This window comes from Xyrauchen texanus, chromosome 9, assembly GCF_025860055.1.
Source record: "Xyrauchen texanus isolate HMW12.3.18 chromosome 9, RBS_HiC_50CHRs, whole genome shotgun sequence".
Lineage (NCBI taxonomy): Eukaryota > Metazoa > Chordata > Actinopteri > Cypriniformes > Catostomidae > Xyrauchen > Xyrauchen texanus.
The window spans coordinates 37956010-37981043 of NC_068284.1; the positions used below are offsets into that span (position 1 = coordinate 37956010).

Sequence of the window (25034 nt, forward strand, 5' to 3'; positions counted from 1 at the left end):
CCATTAGGTATCATGAACTAACTATGAACAATTAATTTTTACAGCATTTATGAATCTTTGTTAATGTCAATAAATAACAATATAATTGCTCATTGTTCATGTATGCATTAGCTATTGTTAACATATGCTACTTTTGATTAAAAATGTATTGCTATATTTAGAAATGAACCAAGATTAATAAATGCTGTAAAAGTATTGTTCATAGTTAATTTTAACTAATGTTGTTAACTAATGTTAACAAATGGAACCTTATTGTAAAGTGATACCATGATTTTTTGCCACATTTATGACTGACATCTGTCAAGGTCAATTGGATTTGTAATCGGCAACTTAAGAAGACCCCAACAGCCTCTTTAAACAACTTTGAAATAAGTATTACATGTATGATTTACTTATTTTTTTAATCTAATTTATGATTGACATCTGACTAGGTCAATTGGATTTGTATTCTACAACTAAAGAAGACACCAACTGCCTCTTCAAACAACTTTGAAATAACTATTACATTTATGATTTTTGATCACATTTATGATTGACATCTGACAAGGGCAATTGGATTAGTCTGCAATTTAAGAAGAACCCAATGGCTTCTTTAAACAACTTTGAAATATTCATTTAACCCAAGGCATCAACCAAAAGCACACCTCTTTAAACAACTTTGAAATATTCATTTAACCCAAGGCATCAACCAAAAGCACACCTAGTTGATAAAGCTTAAAAAGTCAAGTTTGGAACTTAAGTGTTGTTTGCGGTTTTATGCTTCAATTGAGGAATTGGGCCCTGGCCACATGAGTTCTCCAAACAGGACTGTTGAATGTTCCCTCTTTAGTAAACTGAAGGCTAATATTTCCAGATCAGGACACTGAGAAACCAGCAGTGGGAAACCACTTTTATTTTGCCATTGCTGTTAGTCCATGGAGAAGAGAAGTATTTGTGACCCATGCAGTCATTTGTAATACCTTTGGGGCTGGTAAATGGTTGCATTTTAAATGCAAAGGAACTAAATGCAATATATTTTGAATTAGATTACTGTCATAAGAGTTTAATATCTTTCTAATGAGTCTCATTTGTGGTTAAAGATATAGTTCACACAAAAAATACAATTCTGTCATCTGATTACCCTCATGTTGTTCCCAACTAGACTCTTTCCCCCAATTAAACACAACTGAAGATGATAGGCAAAGCCTAACATTACCTTTTGTGTTCCATGGAGGAAAGAAAGTCATGCGGTTTTGGAATAACATGAGGGTAAGTAAATGATGGCAGAGTTACCCTTTTTTTAACTAACCCTTTAAATTCTTTCTCAGTATTTATGACCCTTCGGATGTGACAATCGACAATAACTCAGTCTGCTGAGGGTTAATATATTTGTTGTGATGTAGTGAGTCACTTCCAGCACTGGAGGCACAAAACAGCTTAACAGGCATCCCACACCGCTGCATTCATAATGTCTGGCAGCTTTCACATTGACTGGAGGCACCATGAGCTTTCTCTGCTTTGACCAGTCAGTATTCGTGTGTTGCAGCATTGTGATGCCATCTCAGAACCACAAATCCTTTTGTCCCTCTCACACTATGTTAGGCAGCTGTGTGTCACACCAGATCATGAATGTGGTGGCTGAGAATTGTTGCACACATCATTGTGGATGTTTGTGAGTGTGTACTGTTGAGTGCGTCATGACTTTGCCATGTGAGTCATCAAAAATATTGTTAGGCTCAGAAAGCAACGGCCCCGTCCCCCCATTAGATCAGAGTTCAGGATGAGCCAAAACAAGGCCTCAGGTCCATCATCTTTTACTAGCACTCTTTGTATGTGTCTCTCAGCATGTGTTTGTGTTTGACAGATTCACTGATCACACATCTCACATCTTGGCAAAACATGGAGAGATTATGCCAGTGTCTTAGGAATCTGCCATCTACGCCAGTGTTGATATGACACTTCATGATTTGCAAATGCCGATAAAGCCAGGAACTAGCAGAAAAGAAGAGGGGCCCCTGTGTGAGTGGATAAGCAGTTATAACTAAGTAAATAAACCATGGAGTCTCACCAGAGAAATGTGTTGAGTCACTCAGCAGACCATAACATGCGGAGACAATAAAGTAGTTGATAGTAAAATAGGACTTAAATATTGATCTTTCTCACCCACACCTATCATATCTCTTCTGAAGATATTCATTTAACCACTGGAGTTATATGGATTACTTTTATGCTGCCTTTATGTCCTGTTGTAGCTTCATAATTTTGGTACCAATTCACTTGTATGGCACGAGGATAAGTAAACTATAAGAGAATTTTCATTTTTGAGTGAACTATTCCTTTAACTCATTTGTACGAAAGGTTAGATATCCTTGCTTTAATTGAAACACACAATATGTTTTTTGCAGAATTCTAAAAACATGCTGGAATTACGTGGATCATCAGGTTTTTCATACTTGTGGAGTCCATGCCAGCACAACTTTGCTGATCTCTCAATAAAGCAAAATGGTGAAAGTAACAAATTCTACGAAATTTTGATCTTGAAATTAATTACAATTTTCAGTTCATGTTTTTTAATTGCTATGCTTATTATATGTAGCTATTAAAATGTTTCAGTTAATCAGTTTTATTGCTTTTTATTAACATGTGATTTGTATGTGTGTGTTTTTTTTTTTATTTCTCTCCCCAATTTGTAATGCAAAATTCCCAATGCACTCTAGGTCTTCGTGGTGGCATAGTGACTCAACTTTATCCAGGTTGCAGAGGACGAATTTCAGTTGCCTCAGTGTTTGAGACCGTCAATTTACGCATGTTATCACGTGGCATGTTGAGCATGTTACCGCGTAGACCTAGCACTTGTGGACTGTGGAGGCTTCACTCTATTCTCCGCGGCATCCACGCACAACTCACCCACCGAGAGTTAGAAGCCGAGCCGAGCCGATTTGATGCTCTACCTGAAGTTGACCAATCAGTTGAAAATGTTACAACTCACAAGATCAATGAAAATGGAGAGTTCACAAAGCTTTTACACATTTGGAGAAAATGGTTGGGTTTTTCCCATATTATTCAGCACCACATCACTAGGAAGGATTCTACAGAAATGTCATGCTGTTCTTTGCTCTTCAAACAAATAATTTGCCATACGGTTTTTGTGCGGTAGATTTTTGGGTAATTTGGGCCTGCCCGTTGCTGTGCAAATCCGCCCATCCTACAGGCGACATAGGAAGGCGCCCTGGGCTTTAACATGACCGCATGGTAGGGATGGGTGGATCGCTCCTAAAATATCAATACTTCAGATACTGATGTTGTAACAGAAGTATCGACCCTCACACAAACATATCGATTACAGTGATGATTTCACCTCTTAAAGAACTAAATTGTGCCAAAAAATGACCAAAAAATAAACTAAAACAGCAATTGCGAGTGGGGTGGCCAGGCTTCGGTCCATGGTGGCCACGGCCACCACTGGTCAGCCCCTAGCTCCTCCATTTACATGGACAAGACCTCACAGATCTTCTTCAGATTGTCTGCTATCAACATTTAAGTAGTGACAGAGATGAGAAAGACATAGCCTACATCTAAAGCTGAATAGTTCAGGTAGCCTAAACTCCACTAAAATAACTCTGAATTCTGCTGTATATGTGATGTTTACACTTAAATTAAATCCAAGTATAACTGTCAGAAACGGTGCTTTCTTTTTAATTTGTACATTTTGTGCACTTTATTATCATGCAGTAACTGGCAGCAGCAACACACTGCTGTGCTATTAGTCATTTCATTTATGACTATTTGCCTGCAACTTTTAATTTAGGACTTAGGTTATTGTCTGTGATTACAGATTCCAACATTCAACTCTATATTTTTATTTTACAAGTTCTCAAATTCAAATCTACTAGCTCTGGAATTTTGCTACTTTTTTATCTTAAAACAAATGTTGCAGGAAATTGTACCCAGACTTTTAAACCCAAAGTAACTATAATTATACCAATGATTAACATTAATATTATATATTGAAAAAAGTCTCTTGCAGCTTACATCAGTCTGTCTATCCATCACGGCCAGGTTACCTGAGACCCATTCATTAGAAATGTACTGAAACGTGGATGAGGTGAAGAGAGGTTCTGACAGTTTCTGTAAACAATTCTCTGACGCATATTGTGACATCACATGAGTAATTGCGTCTTTATTAGTTCTGGTAAAAACAAAGAGCACATTAGCTGTCTTCCATAGGAGATTCTCTGCTGAATCATGCAGTATGCTTCATGAATGCTGTGTGATGCGTGATCTAGAAACATCATGTAACAGTAGTAAATGACTTTCAAAATGAACAGGACAAATTCAGTTATTTTTGTGAATTTATCTGTAGAAGAGGTTTTAATCAAACTAAATTAGTTTTAGAATGATTAAATAACTCATGTTAAATAACAATTTAAAATGTTAACACAAAAATCATATTAATTTCCTAAGTACCTCTTAATCCACTATGGAATGTTTTCTCAATGTATTTGGAAGTTGAATCCCTCCACCTAGTGGTTATACACAAACATGGTAACACTTTCTATGAATCCTATATGTATACTGAAAATACATTATAAAGTTAATCTTAATGCATTATGATTATCTTATTTTAAAAATGTCTTATATTTTGTTATATTTTTGAACACATTAAATTAGCTACAAAACAAGTTTTAATGCATTCTACACTTTAAAGATATAATGGCTGTAATAATTTAGAAGAACATACAACTGCATATAAGGTGTTTTATATGGCATTGCAATGCTGAATATCATTTTATAATGCATTACAGGCTTCATAGACATTTTACTGGCAAACAATACTGTCTATAGGCAAACAGCAGAGGTCTTAAAATGGTCAGAAACATGTTTGAAGCATAATCAAACACAAGCCAAACATTTACTTTCTGTGTGTTTTATCTTAACCCTTGTGCTTTGTCTGTTTGTGAGTCACCCATAAGATGTTAGTGGGTCAAAAGTGACCCAAACATACAAGTGTAATATATATATTATTTTTTTTAAAGGTATGTAACAACACAAATTTAACTAAAGTTGTGGGATTTTATGGTATTTAGACTTCATTGACCTCTAAATTACACCATTCATTTTCATATGAAATAAGCATATTTTAAGGTATCTTCACTTCAACAAAAACCTGATGAAAATATGTGAGGCACTGGGGTCTCTGATGACATCTGCTGGAATAAAAATAACTATTACATGAAATTACAACTATGGCCAATTGATGGCTGCTTCTCTTTAGAAACCAATGTTGTAACAATAATAAAAACAATAATTAATTTCTAGATATTATCACAAGCTATGCATTGGATATATATTTAGACATTATAAATAAATAAATAATAACAATAATAATATGACATGCTGCCACAGTCAAATCTGACTGAGCTATGAAGAAAAGAGAGAGGTTATTTTAGCTGTCATTTATTTCAAACATCACACAGGGGTCAGACTCAGACCTGTGTGGTTTGTTTGGTATGTGTGGACAGGTTTGTCTACACTTGTGAGAGCCAAATGTCCTCATTAGAAAAAAGGCTCCTAAATGGGTCAGATGATGTTGTAATCAAATATAGTGATATGAAAGTGATGGAGTTTGTATTGCTGTATTAGGAGATTGCTTAGCACACCTGTCTGTGACAATGTTCAATGTTTCCTATGAGACTGGCTTTGTTTCATGCAAGACTTGTGATACACCCTTCATGTTTTGAGTTAGAACAAGGTGCTTAGAAGTGTGAAGAGACCATTCAGGTCTAGTCTTTGTAGAGAATTCACTCTTGACTAACAAGCTTCAGGCAAATATCTTTCATAACCTACATTCTACAGCTTAGTTTCAGGTTAAGCCTTTCAAGACAAACACATATCTCTACAATAGTCGATGTGAGTATTTTATATTTATTAGCCAGTAAGAATGGGGTCAAATCAGTATGTCAAATAGAGAGCCCAAAACAAACAGATTCCATGTTGTTGTTTGTCAAGTATGACAATGCAGAAATTGTCACAATGGAATTGATATTAAATCAATAGACATCTATGAGAAGTCTTCACAAATATAGTCAAACAAAGCAGTGTGTGTGTGAATGCATATCTTTTCTGCATTGTGGATATTTTAGAGACACATCTCTTCATTTATGTGTGTTTGTGTTTTGCATTGTGTCTGGCTTATTGATTTTTATTTGAGAAATAAACAAAAAATGCTCTGTGTTGTAGTCTTTCCCATTCATTTCATATGGTAGGTCAAATTTGACCCCGAACAACACAAGTGTTACATTTTTGTGTGTCACAAAGCCTCAACTCATTGAATCCAGTCCAAAATGTTTTTGTGTGTGTGTTCAGATGGCAAATGTAAGACAAGTAATCAAGTCTTGGACCACTCAGATGAAGGATACCATTTTTATTAAAGAAATAAAATGAAAATGGTTCAAAAATGACCCGAACAACACAGGAGGGTTAAAAAGCGCTTATTCTGACATGAATATAGAACAAGCTAGTTAGATAATACGATTGTGTCTCAGTCACAACCTCTTCATTCAGATCTGATAATCTGAACGGAAGTTCATTGGTCCAGTGATTAGTGACTTTCTCTCTCTGATCATGCACACTTTGTAGTGGAGAGAGATTCATCGAAATAAACTTGAATTAACCTATATATTAAAAAGAAAAATGTCCTCATTGGCATCACATGCATTAAGTCGACTTGAGTTGTTATCAGATGGCACGTGTTCAGTGTTCAAGCTTCCACATTACACCTCCTCCTCCTCCTCATCTTCTGGCAGAATTCCAGGGCATGGTTCCATGGTCACAGCAACACCCATTCCACTGCGGCCAACAGGCATGTCAGTTACATACGTCCATACATTACTGTCCGGACAGTAGCACTCCACGCTGGACAAGAAGCCCCCTTGATTGAATCCACCTGTGATGGAATAATATTACAGTCTATCTGTGGTGAATGATTTAAGATTGGTTTAAGCTTCCCTTATCATTTCATTTAATTTAATCATACATTTAATGTACGAGTAAATAGATCCATCCGTTCAACTATCTCACCTAAAACATATATCTTGCATTGTAAGACTGTGACTCCATGTGCACTGCGGCAGTGATTCATAGAGGCCATGGGTTCCCACACATCTCGAGCTACGTTGTACCTCTCCATCGTTTTAAGTTGGGTTTGACCATCATAGCCACCAATTGCATAGAGGTAGGTATCCAGACACACGACCCCTACACACAGAACAGAAATCAGACAGTTTAATTAACATCAACAAGTGTCATAATAACATATTCTAATAACATTTGAGTGATTGGGTTTAAAGGCATTACGCAAGACTGCTGAAACCTGCATGTCTCTATGTTGACTATACGCATTATTCTTCAGGTCATCTGCCATAAACATAAATGAATTCATGCGACTGTGACACTGTTTCAGCATTTATATATTGTATATGGACACAGGGCTCTGGCATTCCTCAAAGTGCTGCAGCCAGTCATCTTCATGGACATTTCTTTTAAACAGATTTGTTATTTACTAATTTATTAACTGATACTTTTTTTTTATGTTATCCAGTTTTTATTTAGTTCTGGTTAATCATGTTCCATTTTAGTTGTAATGGTGTTTTATAACGAATGTTGTTTTATGTCGATGCAGGTTAAAATGCACACTTTCTGTATTGAACTCCCACACCCTTTGGCCAGTGATTTTTTCATGACTTTTTCAGTTGTTCGTGATTACTTTTAAATAATTTTATTTGTAAACTTACACTCAAAAAGAGCAAATTCTATTAAAAATATTTAAGACCTGAGCATAACTAGAAAAACTTAGATTCAATATAAAAAGAATCAATTAAAAACATTTCTGTTGGAACCCTGTGTATTGTATTGAAATGTAACTTGATTAGATTTGATGTGGTCATTTGTTCTGCAGTTTTAATGCTGTCCACTTTAACAATTTTTATATAAGATTCATGCAGGTACTTTGTGTGACTGCGGATAATACATCAAGTAAAACTCTGTTCTAATCCATTAAAGAGATACATCACCCATTCATTTAAATTCTCTCATAATTTACTCAACCTTATGCCATCCCAGATGTTTTCTCAGACTTTCTTTCTTCTGCTGAACACATACAAAGATTTTAAGAAGAATAATTCAGCTCTGTAGGTCCATACAATGCAAGTGAATGGTGACCAAAGCTTTGGTCCAAAAGACCATAAAGGCAGCATTTAAATAATCAATATAACTCCAGTGGTTAAATCCATATCTTCAGAAGAGATATGATAGGTGTAGGTGAGGAACAGATACATATTTATGTCCTTTTTTACTATAAATCTCTACTTTTACTTTCACATTCTTCTTTTGTTTTTGGCAATTCACCTTCTTTATATATATCACCACCTACTGGGCAGGGAGGAACATTTATTGTAAAAAATACTTAAATATGGACCTGTTTCTCACAAACACCTATCATATCACTTCTGAAGATATGGATTAAACCACTGGAGTTGTATGGATTACTTTTATGCCGCCTTTATGTGCCTTTTTGAGCTTCAAAGTTTTCTGGTAACCATTCACTTACATTGTATGGACCAACAGAGCTGAAATATTCTTCTAAAAATCTTCGTTTGTGTTCAGCATAAGAAAGTAAGTCATACACATCTAGGATGGAATTAGAGTGAGTAAATGATGAAAAAAGTAAAATTTTTGGGTGAACTGTCCCTTTAACTGCATAAATGGTGCACTGTATTTACCAAGACCGCTCCGAACAGTGCTCATAGGTGCCACATGCTGCCAGGTTTTAGTGTCTGGCTGATAGCGCTCCACCGTGTTCCATCGGTTGTCCCCATCAAAGCCCCCAACCACATATAGATTTCCTCCACATGTGGCAACACCAGCCCCCAGTCGCGCAACTGACATAGGTGCAACAAATGTCCAGTGGTTTGTCTCTGGGTCATACCTGGGAACAAGGATGAGCAGGAAATCCTTACTAACAAGTCAGGACATTGTTGAGATATAAATATGAATATGATTCCTAGACATAGCAATGAAGGAGTTGGTATAAAATAAGAGTACTTAAATATGTGCTGATACAATTACCCTCAATAAATAAGACAGGTTTACCACTGATCCTCTTCCATTACCAAAATGTATTTCTCTGTATCAAACCATGCTTTAAAAGCTAAATAAAAGTTATTGACGTAAGTAGACAAAAGCAATAAAAGTATTTGGACTTAATTATAAATTCATCAATTCCCAAGAGTTGTGTTACATGACCAACAGAAATGTCACAACTCAGAAAAAGCTGTCATCAAGAAAGATAACATTTAACCTGCCAACAATTTGACATCTCCTTTTAAAAGCTTGTGGAGACAGCTACAGTTACTGACCCAGAGCTTTTATCTCACAGCAAAACTGGGGCACAATGTACATACTAAGTCTTGAATTTCACACATCTTTGAAATTTTAGATGATTTATCGACATCCATTGCTTAAATTTGTATCTGGCTGTAAATCCAAAATGGAATGAATGCACTTTCTTTCCCTGCATTCCTGGACAGATTAACTTTCCGCTTTGAGCAGCTCTCTCAGACAAAAATTATCCTCAATAGGATTCACACACCTCTCTTATGAATCTGATGTTGAGCTGTTGTTTTCAACCAATTCTACAACAAATTAACTGCAAAAAAATGGCTATAAGAAAATAAGAAATATCTGAAACAAGATACATTAAACTTATCTTATGTCTTAGTATCTAATGCAATTTTGCCTATCAGGTAAATTTATCTTGTTTAATTATGTTTACATTGATATTAATATTATTGATATTTATATTGTTTCTTACTGGACAAAAACAAGACAGTGATATTGATTCAGACTAGGATTTTGGCAGTGTTGTAGGTTCTATTTTATTCCCAAAATGTTCTTATTAATTGTGCATACTTTTTCTATTTTTGCAGAAATTATAATCGTATTGTAGTCCATAGTAAAGCTGAGGTTATTTTATCTCTTTGCAAATGACAGAACTAATAAAGACTAAATAAGGTTTGATCATTCTTAGTAAGATTATTAACGTAATTATTTTTGCACTCCCTTATGTAAATGCTTTGATAAAACTGTCCCTGTAACATTTCCAACGTAAATAGAACAAACAACTTAATTGTCACAATACAAAGAGTTCTTCCTTAGCCAGGTTCCATTGTGACATTAACTGCACTGTCATACTTGACAAACAACAACATGGAATCTGTTTGTTTTGGGCTCTCTATTTGACATACTGATTTGACCCCATCCATACTTGCTAATAAATAGAAAATATTCACATCGACTATTGTAGAGATATGTGTTTGTCTTGAAAGGCTTAACCTGAAACTAAGCTGTAGAATGTAGGTTATGAAAGATTTTGCCTGAAGCTTGTTAGTCAAGAGTGAATTCTCTACAAAGACTAGACCTGAATTGTCTCTTCACACTTCTAAGCACCTTGTTTTAACTCAAAACATGAAGGTGTATCACAAGTCTAGCATGAAACAAAGCCAATCTCATAGGAAACATTGAACATTGTCACAGACAGGTGTGCTAAGCAATCTCCTAATACAGCAATACAAACTCCATCAACCACATGTTTAATCTGTCACTATACGCTGTACTAATGTTTTGATTTGGCTAACATTCATATAATAGAAAGGAAATGTAATATAATGGGGGAAACCCCATAAACCTCCACACGAAATGTCTTTCAATGAGTTGTTTGCTTCCTATTTTCAGCCTCACCTCTCAACACTGTTGTGATGTGTAGAGGCATGCGAGCCCCCTAAAGCATAAATGCTCCCGTCAATGACCCCGACACCCACTCTGTTTCTGGGTGTGTTAAGCAGAGCTAGCTGGGTCCACTGGTTGGTCATGGGGTTGTAGCAGGATAAAGATCCAGATTCTGTGTTATTCTGTAGAGAAAGGTTCCGGCCCCCAACAGTATAAAGGAGCCCAAACAACACACAGGCCCCTAGTCCGCTACAGGGAGATCCCATATCGGCTAACTTCAGCCAGACATTCTTCCGTGGGTCAAAGGCTTCCAAAGAGTCCAGGGAGTGTTGCCTGTAACCCCCAGCTACATATATAAGCTGTGTCCCACGATGGGGTGCTGGTGGCAAGTGTTTTCGAAGAGTCATGTCTTGGAAGATCTTGGACAGGAAGTCTTTGCAGGAGTTGGCCTTGCTAAGAATGGGGCAGGATTGCAGTTGTCGTTTGAGGAATGTGGGCGGCAAGGCATAGATGTGGACTGCATTGAGGAGGGCATGGAAGTACTGGGCACGACTCTCTGCATTCCAGCGGACCCAGTCAATACAGGCCTTGTAGACCTCAGTCTCGCATAGCACCTTTAGACTGTCCTGACTAATCAGCTCCAGCAACTGACAATGGGACAGACTGAAGAACTCCTCCTCTTTGATTACCTATGACACATGAATGGAGGCCATTTAATTCAGATAATTACAAATTCTTTATGATTTACTGATAGATTGTAAATATATTTGAGGGATGATAAATGCTGAAAAAAATTACACATCAAAGGAATAATTCAATTAACAATTTTTTTTTTCTCATTCACATTTGTATTCAATTATAAAATTAAATCTTTACAAGGTGCCCCCCCACAGCAAGGCCATCCAACAATGCTTTCCTCCTCATATGACATGCGAAAACCAATAGCATGTGGTGTTATTGACATCAAATCTGGTCTGACACATCTACAAAAATGAAAAAAAAAAAAAACGGCCACTATGTTTGATTGCATATATCTTAAAGATGCATTAAGTCATTTGCAAAATTTTTGGCATACTCCTACGACATTTTGTAACAACAAAATTATGTCACTGTGACATCATTGTGAGCGACAACTTGCTACAAAAAATAAGTAAATCGTTTGGCCAAAAAAGGACATTAGCACTTATGTTTGGCCCAAAAAAGCACTTAAAAGAACTAAAGCACTTAAATTTGCTGCAAAGCACTTAAGTTTGCTGCCAACTTAGCTAAATGATTTCCACTATTTATTTGTAGCAAGTTGTTGCTCACGATGATGTCACAATACGACGTTTTTTTTTCTTTTTTGTAGATGTGTCAAACCAGATTTGATGTCAATAATGCCACATGCTATTGGTTCTTGCATGTCATATGAGAAGGAATGCATTGTTGGATAGCCTTGCTGTTATGTTTCCTCCGTGTCTCTTTGAAAGTCTGCAATGTATGTAGTGCAACCAGCTACTTGGCTTGGCCTATTGCACATATTTCAGGCTGTGGATCAGATCATTCTTTGAAAATGTAGGAGCAAAATCAGTACATTCCACAGAGGTTATTGCCATTGACTGATTGTTAGTGTAATAAGAAATGTAATCATGAAATCCATAAAAATAACTGTAATCTGATTATGATTATGCACATTTATTTCATGAAGAAATACAATGTAATTGAATCCAATTGCAAGTACTTGATTACATAACCCCGATTGCATGTAATTTGTTACTACTCAACACTGGCGACAATTGTGAATATATACTTAACCGCAAATGAATTTTGAGAGCAACAGCAGAGGGGGAAATAATCTTTAACAACAACTTTAATTTTGGCATGTTCCTCACACACAGCGGTTGAATGGCTGCAGAAAACTTGAAATATAATGCATGAGTTGTATGGGCTACTTTTATGATGCCTTTTTAGTTTTTTTGGAGCTTCGCAGTATAAATCACCATCCACGTTCCTTGTATAGAAACGAGCAGCTCGGACAGTCTGCCTAACATATCCATTTGTAATAGAATAAAGAAAACAAAGGGGTTTGAATAACCTGGGAATGGATAAATAATTAAAAGTTTTCATTTTTGTGTGACCTTTATCTTAAATGCGTTTTTGATCATATAACAGATGGGAAATGTATCTAAATCAATATCCATCTGCAAGACAGACCTGAGTTCAATTGACAAATCAATCATACAGCCCTGTTCTCTGTAGCTTTTACATCTTCACAGACAAACTGTTGCAGGTCAACGGCTCAGTACAGTTACTTAAGAGAGCACAGCATGTGGCAACCATCGATTGCTACTAACTGACACATCGGAAATAGAGTCCATAGGGCACGCACCTCATTGAAGTGAGTGTTGATATACTCTCTAGTAAGAAGGTGCAATTCAGTGCAGCCGATCTCCTCTGCGAATCTTGAGATGCCTATGACATTAGACGGCTCCAGGTTCTTTGTGAGGAAATCACAGCAAGCTCTGGCCACATCTTCCACCTGATAACGCATGGCAGCCAAGAGGACATGAAGAACACACTTCTCGCCCACTGTGATGCGGGAGGTGTAGGCGAAGTCAATGAGGCGGCTGATGACCTGAGGACACACGTCTCTCAGGGTGACCTCCGAGGCGTGGCATTCCTTAAAATTACTGGTGAACATGGCTTTGAAGTAAGGACTGGAGGCAGCCAGCACCAGTTTATGCACCTAGAGAATGTGGATATTTGTTTGTGATTGGTATAAAAAAAAAAAACATACATTTCTTTTAGCAGCAAAATGACATAAGAAAATAAGTCTTTCATAGAAAGCTATCAAAATGAAATTAGGTTTATGATTATAACAATAATAAAAACTACTTCCCAATGGGGTAAGAAAAAATTCACTTTATAAAAAGTTTCTTTTTTTAACCCATTGGCAAATAATGTTTTTCTTGTTTAAAATTACTGATTAAGCAAATATATATATATATATATATATATATATATATATATATATATATATATATATATATATATATATATATATATATATATATATATATACTGTACACCTAAAACTAATAGAAGTCTTATGGGCTGTGTCCTAAATTAATATCAAATGCCTTTACATGTGCTAACATAAATCTGCACCTGTAATGAGGACAATTTACCTCTGAACCATGTAATTTAGCATCAGGCAGACCACATACCATAAAAAAAAAATACAAATAAATAGGACACGCTGTATCTGTTTCTTCAAGAGTAGCTGGTTGGAAAATAACTGGTGCTTTAAGAGAAGCCCCTTTGAAAATATTAATCTATATTACACTATACTAGCATCATGTGCACATTTGTATGTTTATAATTTGTTTACCCTGACAGACTTTATACCGACTCCTATAGAGTGCAACAGTGCCTGCCCACTTTTTCACTTTTGATTTTTTCGCATACATTTTTGGCATAAACTTCTCATAAAATCCTCCATAAAAGAGTTGAAAACAATTAACCAAAGCAATCAGCTCCAACAGGAAGCACAACATTACAAACTTTGTTTTGAGGCAAAAAAGTATTTGAAAATTAATACAAGACTGTGTACTTACTGCCTTTCACGAGGGCACGGACTACTATCCAATGATGCATTGCGAATGATGTAATTATATAAAAAACTATGGGAATATATAAAACTATTGATTTTAGGTCATTGCCCTTACAAAAATTGAGAGTTCATGGCAAATTTGCCACAAATTAACCACTGATTATTTTCACATGCAAATGAGTCCATTGTTGCCAAAGGTTTGCTGCAGGTTTACCACTACTGGTGAAGAGCTGCAAACTTCTGGCAATCATTTGCAGTGAACCACAAGCTCACTTGCATGTTAATATAGTGAATGGCAAAATTGCGGCAAATTTGTAGCAAGTTTGCGACTAGTTTGCCTAAGCTCTCGATTTTTTGTTAGGGTGATTCTAATATAGAAACAACATATTTTGTGTTTATATGCAAAATATTACAAAGTACAAGTAGTTTAAGGGTGAAGGGAGACTGACTTGGTTGCGTCATTCACAAGGCATCATTGGAGTGGGCAGTAGCTCCTGGTCACATTTCGTGGGCTATGTTGTCTGTGGTTCTCTGATTGTTGAAGCTTTCTCTGCTGGACAATGGGTGATGTACCTGTTTACCATGAATGCCTCTATCAAACATGTTTTTTAAACAATTATGTTGAAATAACGCAGACTGATGGCAACAACAGAAGCATATACCATTGATAAACAACCTCAGAGCTCAAGGTCTTTAAATGTTTATAAGTTATTGTTGAAAATCAATTCATCTATGGAAATAAATTGAGTAATCAAGCTGGTCAAGTGATCTATAAACATACTGGCCACTATGAGGGGAGAGCACCATTACCATAGAATAAAATTGCTTTTCCTTGGCAAATTGAATGGGGTTTTCATTTCATGCGAGTCTACATCATTTTAAAGACACCATAAAATCAAAATGGAAGGGGTTTCTTTTTATTTTTAGTTTATGTCTAATAGCTTTAAAGCCATTTAAATGGTAGTGTACTCCTGAAAGTTAAAACTAAATTAACTATTAGCAAATCTATGCATTTACAAGCCCGTTGATATGTCCCTCCCAAACTTCATGCTCTATAGGAAATACGCCAAAGGAAAGAAAACTGCTCTTCAAAAGATTTCACTGGGACTTAAAACATATTTATCAAAAGTAATACTTAATTGATTAGGTGTTAAACCTTCTGGAAATGTGGAAAAACTTACTGTACAAGGACTAAACTCTCACCTTAAAATCCACTATCTTGTCCTTGGACGTCACATGTAAAACCAGGTCACAGAGCAACTCGTGATGGCGAAACTCATCCATGATTTTCATGGCTCTAGATGGGTGACTTTCAACTGTGTAATCCAAGTAACCATGACCCCTCATGGAGGGCACTACGATGGCGGAAAAATCCTCATCTTTGATGGGCCTTTTCTTTTTTGGGCATATCATTTTCTAAGGACTACGATGTGACTGATATAAGTAGAAAATCGATGGTGACTGCAGCTGAACAATGTCTATATCCATCCACGTGTCATGAAGACATACAAACACAACTGGTGATGGCTAAGGGATAGAGAGCCATGTTTCTTCTGTCTGGTTAGTAGTCCACCATTCCAAGGGTCTTCCTCCGGCCAAGTTGGCATTGTTGAAATATCCAATAGTGTATGATAATAAAATGATATAACTTTGTCAGTTACTTTATATTTTCATAGTTCTTTTATAGACAAGCTTTTTTTCCACTAGAGGATGTAAATGAGAACCTAGCACAAAATCAATGTATTCATATGCATCAGAATGTCACATTCTTTAATTCCAGTGTCCACTGATGGTAGGAATCAAGTCATAAAACAGTGTCAATTGAGAACAATTGAGTTTCCCTCTGCAATCTGGAATGAGCTCTTTTCACTCTGTGAAAAACAAAGACAACACTGAGTAAGAAAATGTTTACTTAACCCACCCACCCCCACCCCAGTGCCTTCAAGCAAATAAGCTTGCACAACCAAGATAATTAAGAAAGTTCTTATTTAATTTCGAGTTGGACATGAATAATGACATAACTTGCACATCTGTAAGATAATTCAGTAACTCCACTGACAAAGTTATTATACACTAAATAACTCTAGCTCAAAAGAGTCATTTCGTTTCGGAATTGCACTACAATGGCCATGTGGTTTGTTTTTTAATCACTACAAAGAACCGGATCATAAGAGTACATTTTTAGGTATCGGAATACACTGGTAACGCTGTATGTTTCCCGCAGTAGATTCATAAGAACCATTTCATTAAAGTAAACATCCAAGTACACTGGACAAGCAGTGCTGCAGCTGAATTGGGCTGCAGGAAACACTCTATTTTAGTACGGCTTTTCATCCGCATGGACTGAAAATTGCCTTCACTGTTTATAAAATGCTTGTACAACCAAGATAAATAAGGAAGTTGTCTATATATAGAAGTATATAAAGACGGTACATGCAAAAGACAATATGGCAGTATTACACAAATCCTGGGAGAGTTTAACTATAACAATGTCTACTAGAATCTGTCTTAAATTACAGTATATGCTGACAGTTGCACAGACTTGGTTGAATCAAGTTTCACTTCCCTACTGCTTGAAGGATGTCAAGTTGTCTACAGAAGAAAAAAAAGGCACACAGCAAAGCCACGCCCTAATTCACAGAAGACCATGTGATTTCCTTCTTAAAACAGCCAATATTTTTAATCCATGCTTGTAGTGCAATAAAATGGTGATGTGTACCAAATGCCTGAAACCTTTGTCCACATTAACATGGTTTTCAGTGCAGGCCAAAGTCTCTGTTGTTGATCAGTCTTAAAGGGATTGTTCACCCATCAATAAAAATTCTGATTTAATTTAGTCACTCTCATGTCCAAACCCATATAACTTTCTTCTTTGTAACACAAAAGGAAATATCAGGAGGAATGTTAGCCTCAGTTACCATTTACCTAAATTGTATGGGGAAAAAGATGCAATGAAAGTGAATGGTGACTGAGGCTAACATACAGCCTAAAATCTCTTTTTGTGTTCCATGCAAAAAAATATTTTTTTTTAGGTTTGAAACAACATGAGGGCAAGTGAATGGTGACAGAATGTTATTATTCTGGTGAACTATCCCTTTAATGTTGTTTTTCTTTAGAGATCAGTTTTTTTGTCATGTGTTATGCAACATGCAATTCTTGCAGGTCATTTCTGTTGCTTGAGAGACTTTGTATCCCTGTTATTGCACAACCCATCGTGTTAAAGCCACTCTTATTTGCCTTTAGGCACAGCTTATCACAGGACACTGCTGCAAGTCATGGCTTCTTTTGGAACTATGAGAACCCCTTCAACTGTGGCCTCCATAAATTATAATGGCTCATTGTGTCATTTTGCACCCACATACCATACCGCTAAGCTGGGGTTCATGTACTGTGCACATTAGCACCAGCTCTATGGCTTTGCTGGGATTACCCATTAACTTGCTGAGTGTTGGTCTATTTGAAAAATCACAAAACAGAAAATGAATATAGCAAAAGCACAAGAAAACATGTGGTAGGTGCTGCAAAATTAACTTTAGTCCTAGTTAACCCATGCTATGCTGTCTAAAAAATGACACAATTAAAGGAATAGTACAGCCAAAAATGAAAATTCATTCATTAGTTGCACTCTCTCATTGTGTTTCAAACCTGTTTATATTAAAAATATAAACAGTTTGACCAAAAGGTTTTTTAAAAAATTCATTAAAAAAATTCATTAAAAAAAATACTTATTACTCTTGAAATTTCCAGGGAGAAGGAGAGAGAGAGAGAGAGAGAGCAATTCCACTCTGTCAGTTATATAGCTGAAGTCTGCAAGAGGACAAAACATTGCATTGATAATTGCACCGTGACACATTTTTATTGCCTTGATAAAGAGTCAGTCAGACTATGAGCAGTCTGAAAGGTGTTCAAGACGGATGGCTGATGGGAAATGTTTTGTTCTAATGGTTTCCAAGTACATGCACTAGTCTGTTTGCATATCATAAGATCGTTGTAATCTAATAGTTATTTAGGCAACAATCAGACGTGCTCTCACACATAATAAATTACAGAGTTGATTAATAATAGTTTGATTAGCTCAAGTCTCAACAATAAGTATATCCCAATGGCACTGTGCAAGTGTGAGAGAATTATAGGCCAGTTGACAGAACTGTTATGCACTATTTGGCCAGTTCAGTGGTGCCACTAAATCTTTCGTTGATAATGTAAATGTTTCTTAAACTTAAACTTGTGTTTTTCTTTAAAACATTCAACATGGATGTGGTGGATCTTGCTGATATACACTGGCGGCCAAAAGTTTGGAATAATGTACAGATTTTGCTCTTATGGAAATGTATATTGAAATTGGTACTTTTATTCACCAAAGTGGCATTCAACTGATCACAATGTATAGTCAGGCATTAATAACGTGGAAAAATTACTATTCAAATAAAAAAAAAAAAAAAATTTTAAATACTTAAAAGAGTTCTTATAAAAACATTATTCATGTGCAGCAATGACAGCTTTGCAGATCCTAGGCATTCTAGCTGTCAGTTTATCCAGATACTCAGGTGACATTTCCCCCCACGCTTCCGTAGCACTTAGATATGGCTGTCTTGTCGGACACTTCAAATACACCTTACAGTCTAGCTGATCCCAAAAAAGCTCAACGGGGTTAAGATCCATAACACTCTTTTCCAATTATTTGTTGTCCAATGTCTGTATTTCTTTACCCACTCTAACCTTTTCTTTTTTTTCTGTTTCAAAAGTGGCTTTTTCTTTGCCATTCTTCCCATAATGCCTGCACCCCTGAGTCTTCTCTTTACTGTTGTACATGAAACTGGTGTTGAGCAGGTAGAATTCAATGAAGCTGTCAGCTGAGGACATGTGAGGTGTCTATTTCTCAAACAAGAGAATCTGTTGTACATCTGGCCTTCCACGTTTCTTTCTGTCCTTGTTAAAGCCAGTTGTCCTTTGTCTTTGAAGACTGTAGTGCACACCTTTCAGTTTTCTGGTAATTTCAAGCATTGTATATAGCCTTCATTCCTCATAAAAATGATTAACTGATGCATTTCTAGAGAAAGCCGTTTCTTTTTTTGCCATTTTTGACCTAATATTGACCTTAAGACACACCAGTCTATTGCATACTTTGGCAACTCAAAAACAAACACAAAGACAATGTTAAGCTTCATTTAACAAACCAAATATCTTTCAACTGTGTTTGATATAATGGCAAGTGATTTCCTAATACCAAATTAACAATTTTGCATGATTTCTCAAGGATAAGATTATCTTTCTGTCTTTTCTAGACAGAAAGATAATCTGTCTAGATTTGATCAAAAATGACTTTATTCAAATAGTGATGGTGCTGTTTTTTTTTTACATCAGCAATGTCCTGACTATACTTTGTGATCAGTTGAATGCCACTTTGGTGAATTAAAGTACCAATTTCCTTCTAAAACAGCTAAATCTGTACATTATTCCAAACTTTTGGCCACCAGTGTAATTTTTCTAGCTTGCTAACATAGATTTGATTGAAATTGGGAGAGTGACTTGTGATAGTCTTGAAAGCTAAATAACAGCTAAAATTTGTTAAAATAATTAACTATTATACTAATTAGTTAAAAAATCTAGGGTGACCAGATTCCTGCTTGTGGAAAATGGGACAGCCTCCTCCCAGCAAAAATGAAATTGATGGATCCTTACCTTACTTGATGCAAAGTAGAGATGTTGTCACCTTGTACTTTTAGCTGGCAGCAACTTTTCTCAGTGTGCACTTGTCTTTCAAGAGTTTATTGTAAAATGCTTGGCTGTCCAGTCCAAAATTAAGATATACGATAAGCATTGGCTTCATGACTGTTACACTGAGTCAAGATTTATCCAGTGTCCATGCTGTGTTAATTAATGAGAACACACGCTCCACAGATGCAGATGTCCCAGGCAGACATAAAACAAACTCTACAACTTTGGCAAGACTCCAAACTTGATGGTCTTGCTCTCCAGCTCACGAAATACATCTGTCCATCTCTCAGACATGGCCATCTTCTTCATGTTCCACTCAGTGATGTGACGAGTGACAATGTTTTTCACGCAAGCCCACTCATCAAAGAGTGTGGTTTCGTCAATCAAACTGAGATTGTGGATTCTGCAGAAGAAGTGTTCAAGGCTGCTCTGAATGTCTTTCCACTCTGGGATGTTTCTCAGTAGGGCCCACTCAAGTTTTTCTGTGTTCTCCATTGAGCGGCTCCGATTTTGGAACCGATGCTGAATAAAAGTTTGTCACTGCACAAAAGAAATCATCCGCTTGCATTTCACCAGCTTCAACCAGGACATCCAACTGCTTTTTAATATCAGAGGGTATGAATGATTCCTGAAGCCTGGCCTGCAAAGTTTTCTCTGGTCATGAATGTGCAAAGCCACTTCTGTGGCTGATATGTGGTCTTGCTCTACTATCTACATTGCATGTTTAAAAGTGGCTGTTTGCTTGAGTGCAAAGCCAATCCAAAATTTTGTGCAACCATCGCTAAAAATGTCTCTTTGTGCATTTTTCTTGAGAAAGAATGTATGCTTGTAGACCATTGAAAATGTGAAGTATTATTTCAAGAGCTGTACCAAGACAAAAAGGAAATGTGTGTTGCCATGCTGGAGTAATTCTGATAGTCCAGCAGCACAAAAGCGAGTATGTTGCATATGACAGCTTCAGATTTGGTGCGGGCAGAAGAAAATTTTGGATCATTCAATTTCTTGATTAATTTCAGTTTAATCCAATCATGTACTTCAAATAACATGGTGTGATTATATTGGTTTTAAAACCCATATCCTTGACCACCTTTGATTATAATACTCACGTGACTGAGAAAGTCAAAACACGATTTTTTAAGAATAAGTCAGAATACTAGAAAAGGTTTTTAAATATGGGACTGTCCTAGGAAAAACAGGGCATCTGGCCACCCTAAACAAGTCACCATATGCCATTGCTTCCCTGCAAACTTGCTTATTATGAATGTATTGCTGTCACGGAGTGACATTACAGCTGTATAGTTATTGCTAATAATAACAAATGAAAAATTATATATGATATATTTAAATGATAAATTATATATATTTATAGAGAACATAGCATTTCATAAAAAAATCTCAATTTATTTATTTCTTAGACATATAAAATACACTTCTTAAAAATAAAATATATACATTTTGGTGGAAAATATTGGCAGGGGCAGTACAAATATGATCAATGTGTGGCTTTTATTAAAGCACAATCAGAAAATTACTACCAACTCTGCGTTTTATAGAGATGTGCATGGATAAACCACAATACTTAAATCAGCAGGGGAAAAAATATAAATTAAAGAGACAGTACATAATTATAGACAGATAACAACTGCACTACACTAATGATGGCAAAAACAAACAAACAAACAATTATAAAGCACTCCTATTCTAAATGTTATCAATTGTGCCATTAATACGTCCATAATTACGTCATGGGTTGCAATCGAACAGCTTGATATAATCGCGCTGATATGGCAAGAAACAAAAAATGACATAGTCTAACAACTAACAGAAGTCAACTCAAGCGCGAAGCTGGCGCGCGTTTTCTAGAGCATATTGGTCTCTTTCGACACTAATGTAAGGCAATCCTCTATCTACACCCACTACAACACTCACCTTGTATCAGGAACCGGCGACAGTTCTCCACTTACTTCCACTTTACTGTCACCACGAATGCTTTATATAAAGAAAGTGTTCAAATCAAATAAAGCAACAACTAAAAAAGGGAATAACCTCCGCGCCGTCGCGAAGAGATTATTCCTGTGACTGGCTTGTACAACGTCAAAACAAAAGACGAAAAAATCGAAAGTTTTTCTACGCTGTGCTACGAAGCCTCTCCGTCTTCCAGCTGTCAACCGACTGTGAAGGAAACGCGCGCGCACCCGCTGGCATCTCGCCACACAAACAGTGCAGTTGACATAAGCATGACTGTGAAGCAGGCGCGTGCACAGTGACTCACGCGCGCACCCGCTGGCAGCTTTCCATGGAACAGAGCGCCTTTGACATCAGCATGACTGTGCAACTCCTCGATTGAGACATAATACAGGCTATCTCACAAATCGAAAGCAAAGATACCGAGGACTGTCAGTTGATCTCATTTGTCATTTAAATATACCTCTCAGATAATCCTTTTCCTGAAGTGGTTCATGGTAATGTTTTTTGGCCTGAACATAAGGTTGTTATGTAAAACGAAAACAGACACCTACTGGGAAACCCTCTTACTAATCCTTGATGAAATTTGCAGTCATAGTGTATTTGTTTGTGCTTGTTGAAATGTTAATAGTCAAACCCTGCTTAGACTGAAGTGAGTCAGAATTTTATGGCGAAGAAGCATTCCATAATAATGAATAAGCGTTTAAAAAAAAAACACATTTGTACCCAGGAACTCGTGCCACATCATTTCCCCATCAAAAGTAATTTAGCAATGTTGACTGAAAGATGTGCTGTAAAATGGCAATGGTAAAATTAATCTTGTTTTGTCACCTGCAATTGAATAGTAAAGCACTTGTTTTGTCACCTGCACTTTGGTAAGTGATAGATACAATCATGCACTTTCTTGTAAGTCACTTGAGTAAGAGAGTACACAATCAATCCTGATTTAAACATATTTCAAGATATTTGTTCATTAGATATCATTCATACTCCCTTTTTTTTTTTTAGCATACTTACTGTATGTGCCTGGGTATAAGACCACTATGTGTATGTAATGTTAATTGTTTTTGCATCCACCATATTAACCATTAAATGCATGGGTGTTTTGCCAAACATTATTACATACTTGGGCCTTAAGCAACGCGGCATGTATATTTATATACAGTACTGTGCAAACGTTTTAGGCACTTGGGAAAAATGTTGCATAGTGAGGATGTCTTCATGAATAATGACATAAATAGTTTTCATTTGTTAATTAAAGGCATTCAAAGTCCAGTAAACATAAAAAAGCTAAATCAATATTTGGTGTGACCAGATTTGCCTTCAAAACAGCCCCAATTCTCCTAGGTACACCTGGACACTGTTTTTCTTGGCTGTTCAATTTGATTATGTCTCTTCTTGTAATCCCAGACTGACTCAATATTCAGTGGGGTCTCTGTGGCCATCTGTTGCAGGGATCCCTGTTCTTCTATTTTATTTTATTCTATTCTATTCTATTTGCAAAAGGAACGTTTGAGAGTCTAACATTTATATTTCCTATTGACACCCTAAAGCTGAATATATAAATAACCATCTTAAGATAAATGTCATTGACATTGTCAAATGAGAGTGTCAAGTTTTCAATTTTTTTATATTTTAAAAATTTATATTTTAATTATAAAATAATAGAATAGAATAGAATCTGATATCTTTTTTATGTTTTATTTTTCATGTATCAAAGAGATGATGCACAAAATATAGAACAGGATGCATTACTTCCACACTAAAATTTCATGAGACACAACTGGCTGGCAAACACATATTGAGCTACACATAACACAGAAGATGCACATAAGTTACACATACTGTATGTATTTCCTCAGGCACTTTTCTAGTCTAAATAGATGCACAACTAACATAATTTTGAAGTACATCCAAATGACAATCGCCAAATCATACTGTTCATGTGTTACACTTATAAATATAAACATTGTACAAATTTTTCTTGTAATATGTAAAGAAATATATATCCTGTGATAGTACACTTATATAGTTGTAAAATATGACTTATGGAAGTGGGGAAAATACATACATATATTATGTTTTTAATGACCCTATACACTTTTGGTAATTAGCCAGTTATATATATATATATATATATATATATATATATATATATATACTATAAAAGTATATAAGGTCATTAAAGACATAATATATGTATGTTTTTTTCCCCCACTTCCATAAGTCATATTTTACAACTATATAAGTGTACTATCACAGGATATATATTTCTTTACATATTACAAGAAAAATTTGTAAAATTTGTAATATTACTAGGGCCACTTTATATATATATATATATATATATAGGCAATTTTCTTTTTTGTTTTGTTACACTATTCAGAAGAGAAAGGTTGAGGAAAAATTAAGAGATGTGGACATACAGTAACTTCAAAAAATGGCTGAGGTACAGGGGGTGGAATCAGGTCCTGTGTCACTAAAGACCCGAGGTATGCATTCAAGTGTTAAGAAAGTCTTTTTTCTGTTGTCTTTATATCAGATTTTATGGATCTCTGACAGATAGCGGAGATAATATTGTTTTACAGTAATTAAGGCTTACGAAAGATAATTTTCCTGTTGGGTTACACCCAGGACATTGACTTGTGCAGAGTTTGTGTGGTTTGTTTGATTGATACTTGCCTTGTCATGCTGTTAAGGAAGTCAGAGAGCAGGAACATTGCCTCCATTTAAATTACATTAAGACCAATAGGAGTAAGAACAGGGCAAAAAATGTATGAACAAAGTAAAGCAAAGTTACTGTCAGCCCCAAGTCATGTCAGGCCATTATTATTTGTACAGCACTTTTCGCAACACTCATCGTTTCAAAGCAGCTTTGCAGAAAATAAAGCTGCAATATCTGTATTGTCAGAGTCATCAATTGTGCAGTTTGATAAAAACGTGATTATAAATTGTATCTTAAGAAAAAAAAAATACAAATAGATAATAATACTCA

At 36.0% G+C, this 25034-nt stretch overlaps 1 protein-coding gene across 1 annotated transcript; it reads right to left on the reverse strand.

Moving 5' to 3' along the window:
* Window positions 1–6369: 6369 nt before the first annotated feature.
* On the reverse strand, window positions 6370–22281 carry LOC127649592 (kelch-like ECH-associated protein 1A). Its single transcript, XM_052134774.1, has 7 exons — window positions 22004–22281; window positions 15560–16227; window positions 13133–13489; window positions 10777–11453; window positions 8760–8965; window positions 7060–7236; window positions 6370–6925 (listed from the first exon to the last, which is right to left on the reverse strand). The coding sequence occupies exons 2-7, from the start codon at window positions 15767–15769 to the stop codon at window positions 6753–6755; spliced, it is 1800 nt and encodes a 599-aa protein (XP_051990734.1). The 5' UTR covers window positions 15770–16227; window positions 22004–22281; the 3' UTR covers window positions 6370–6752.
* Window positions 22282–25034: the final 2753 nt, after the last annotated feature.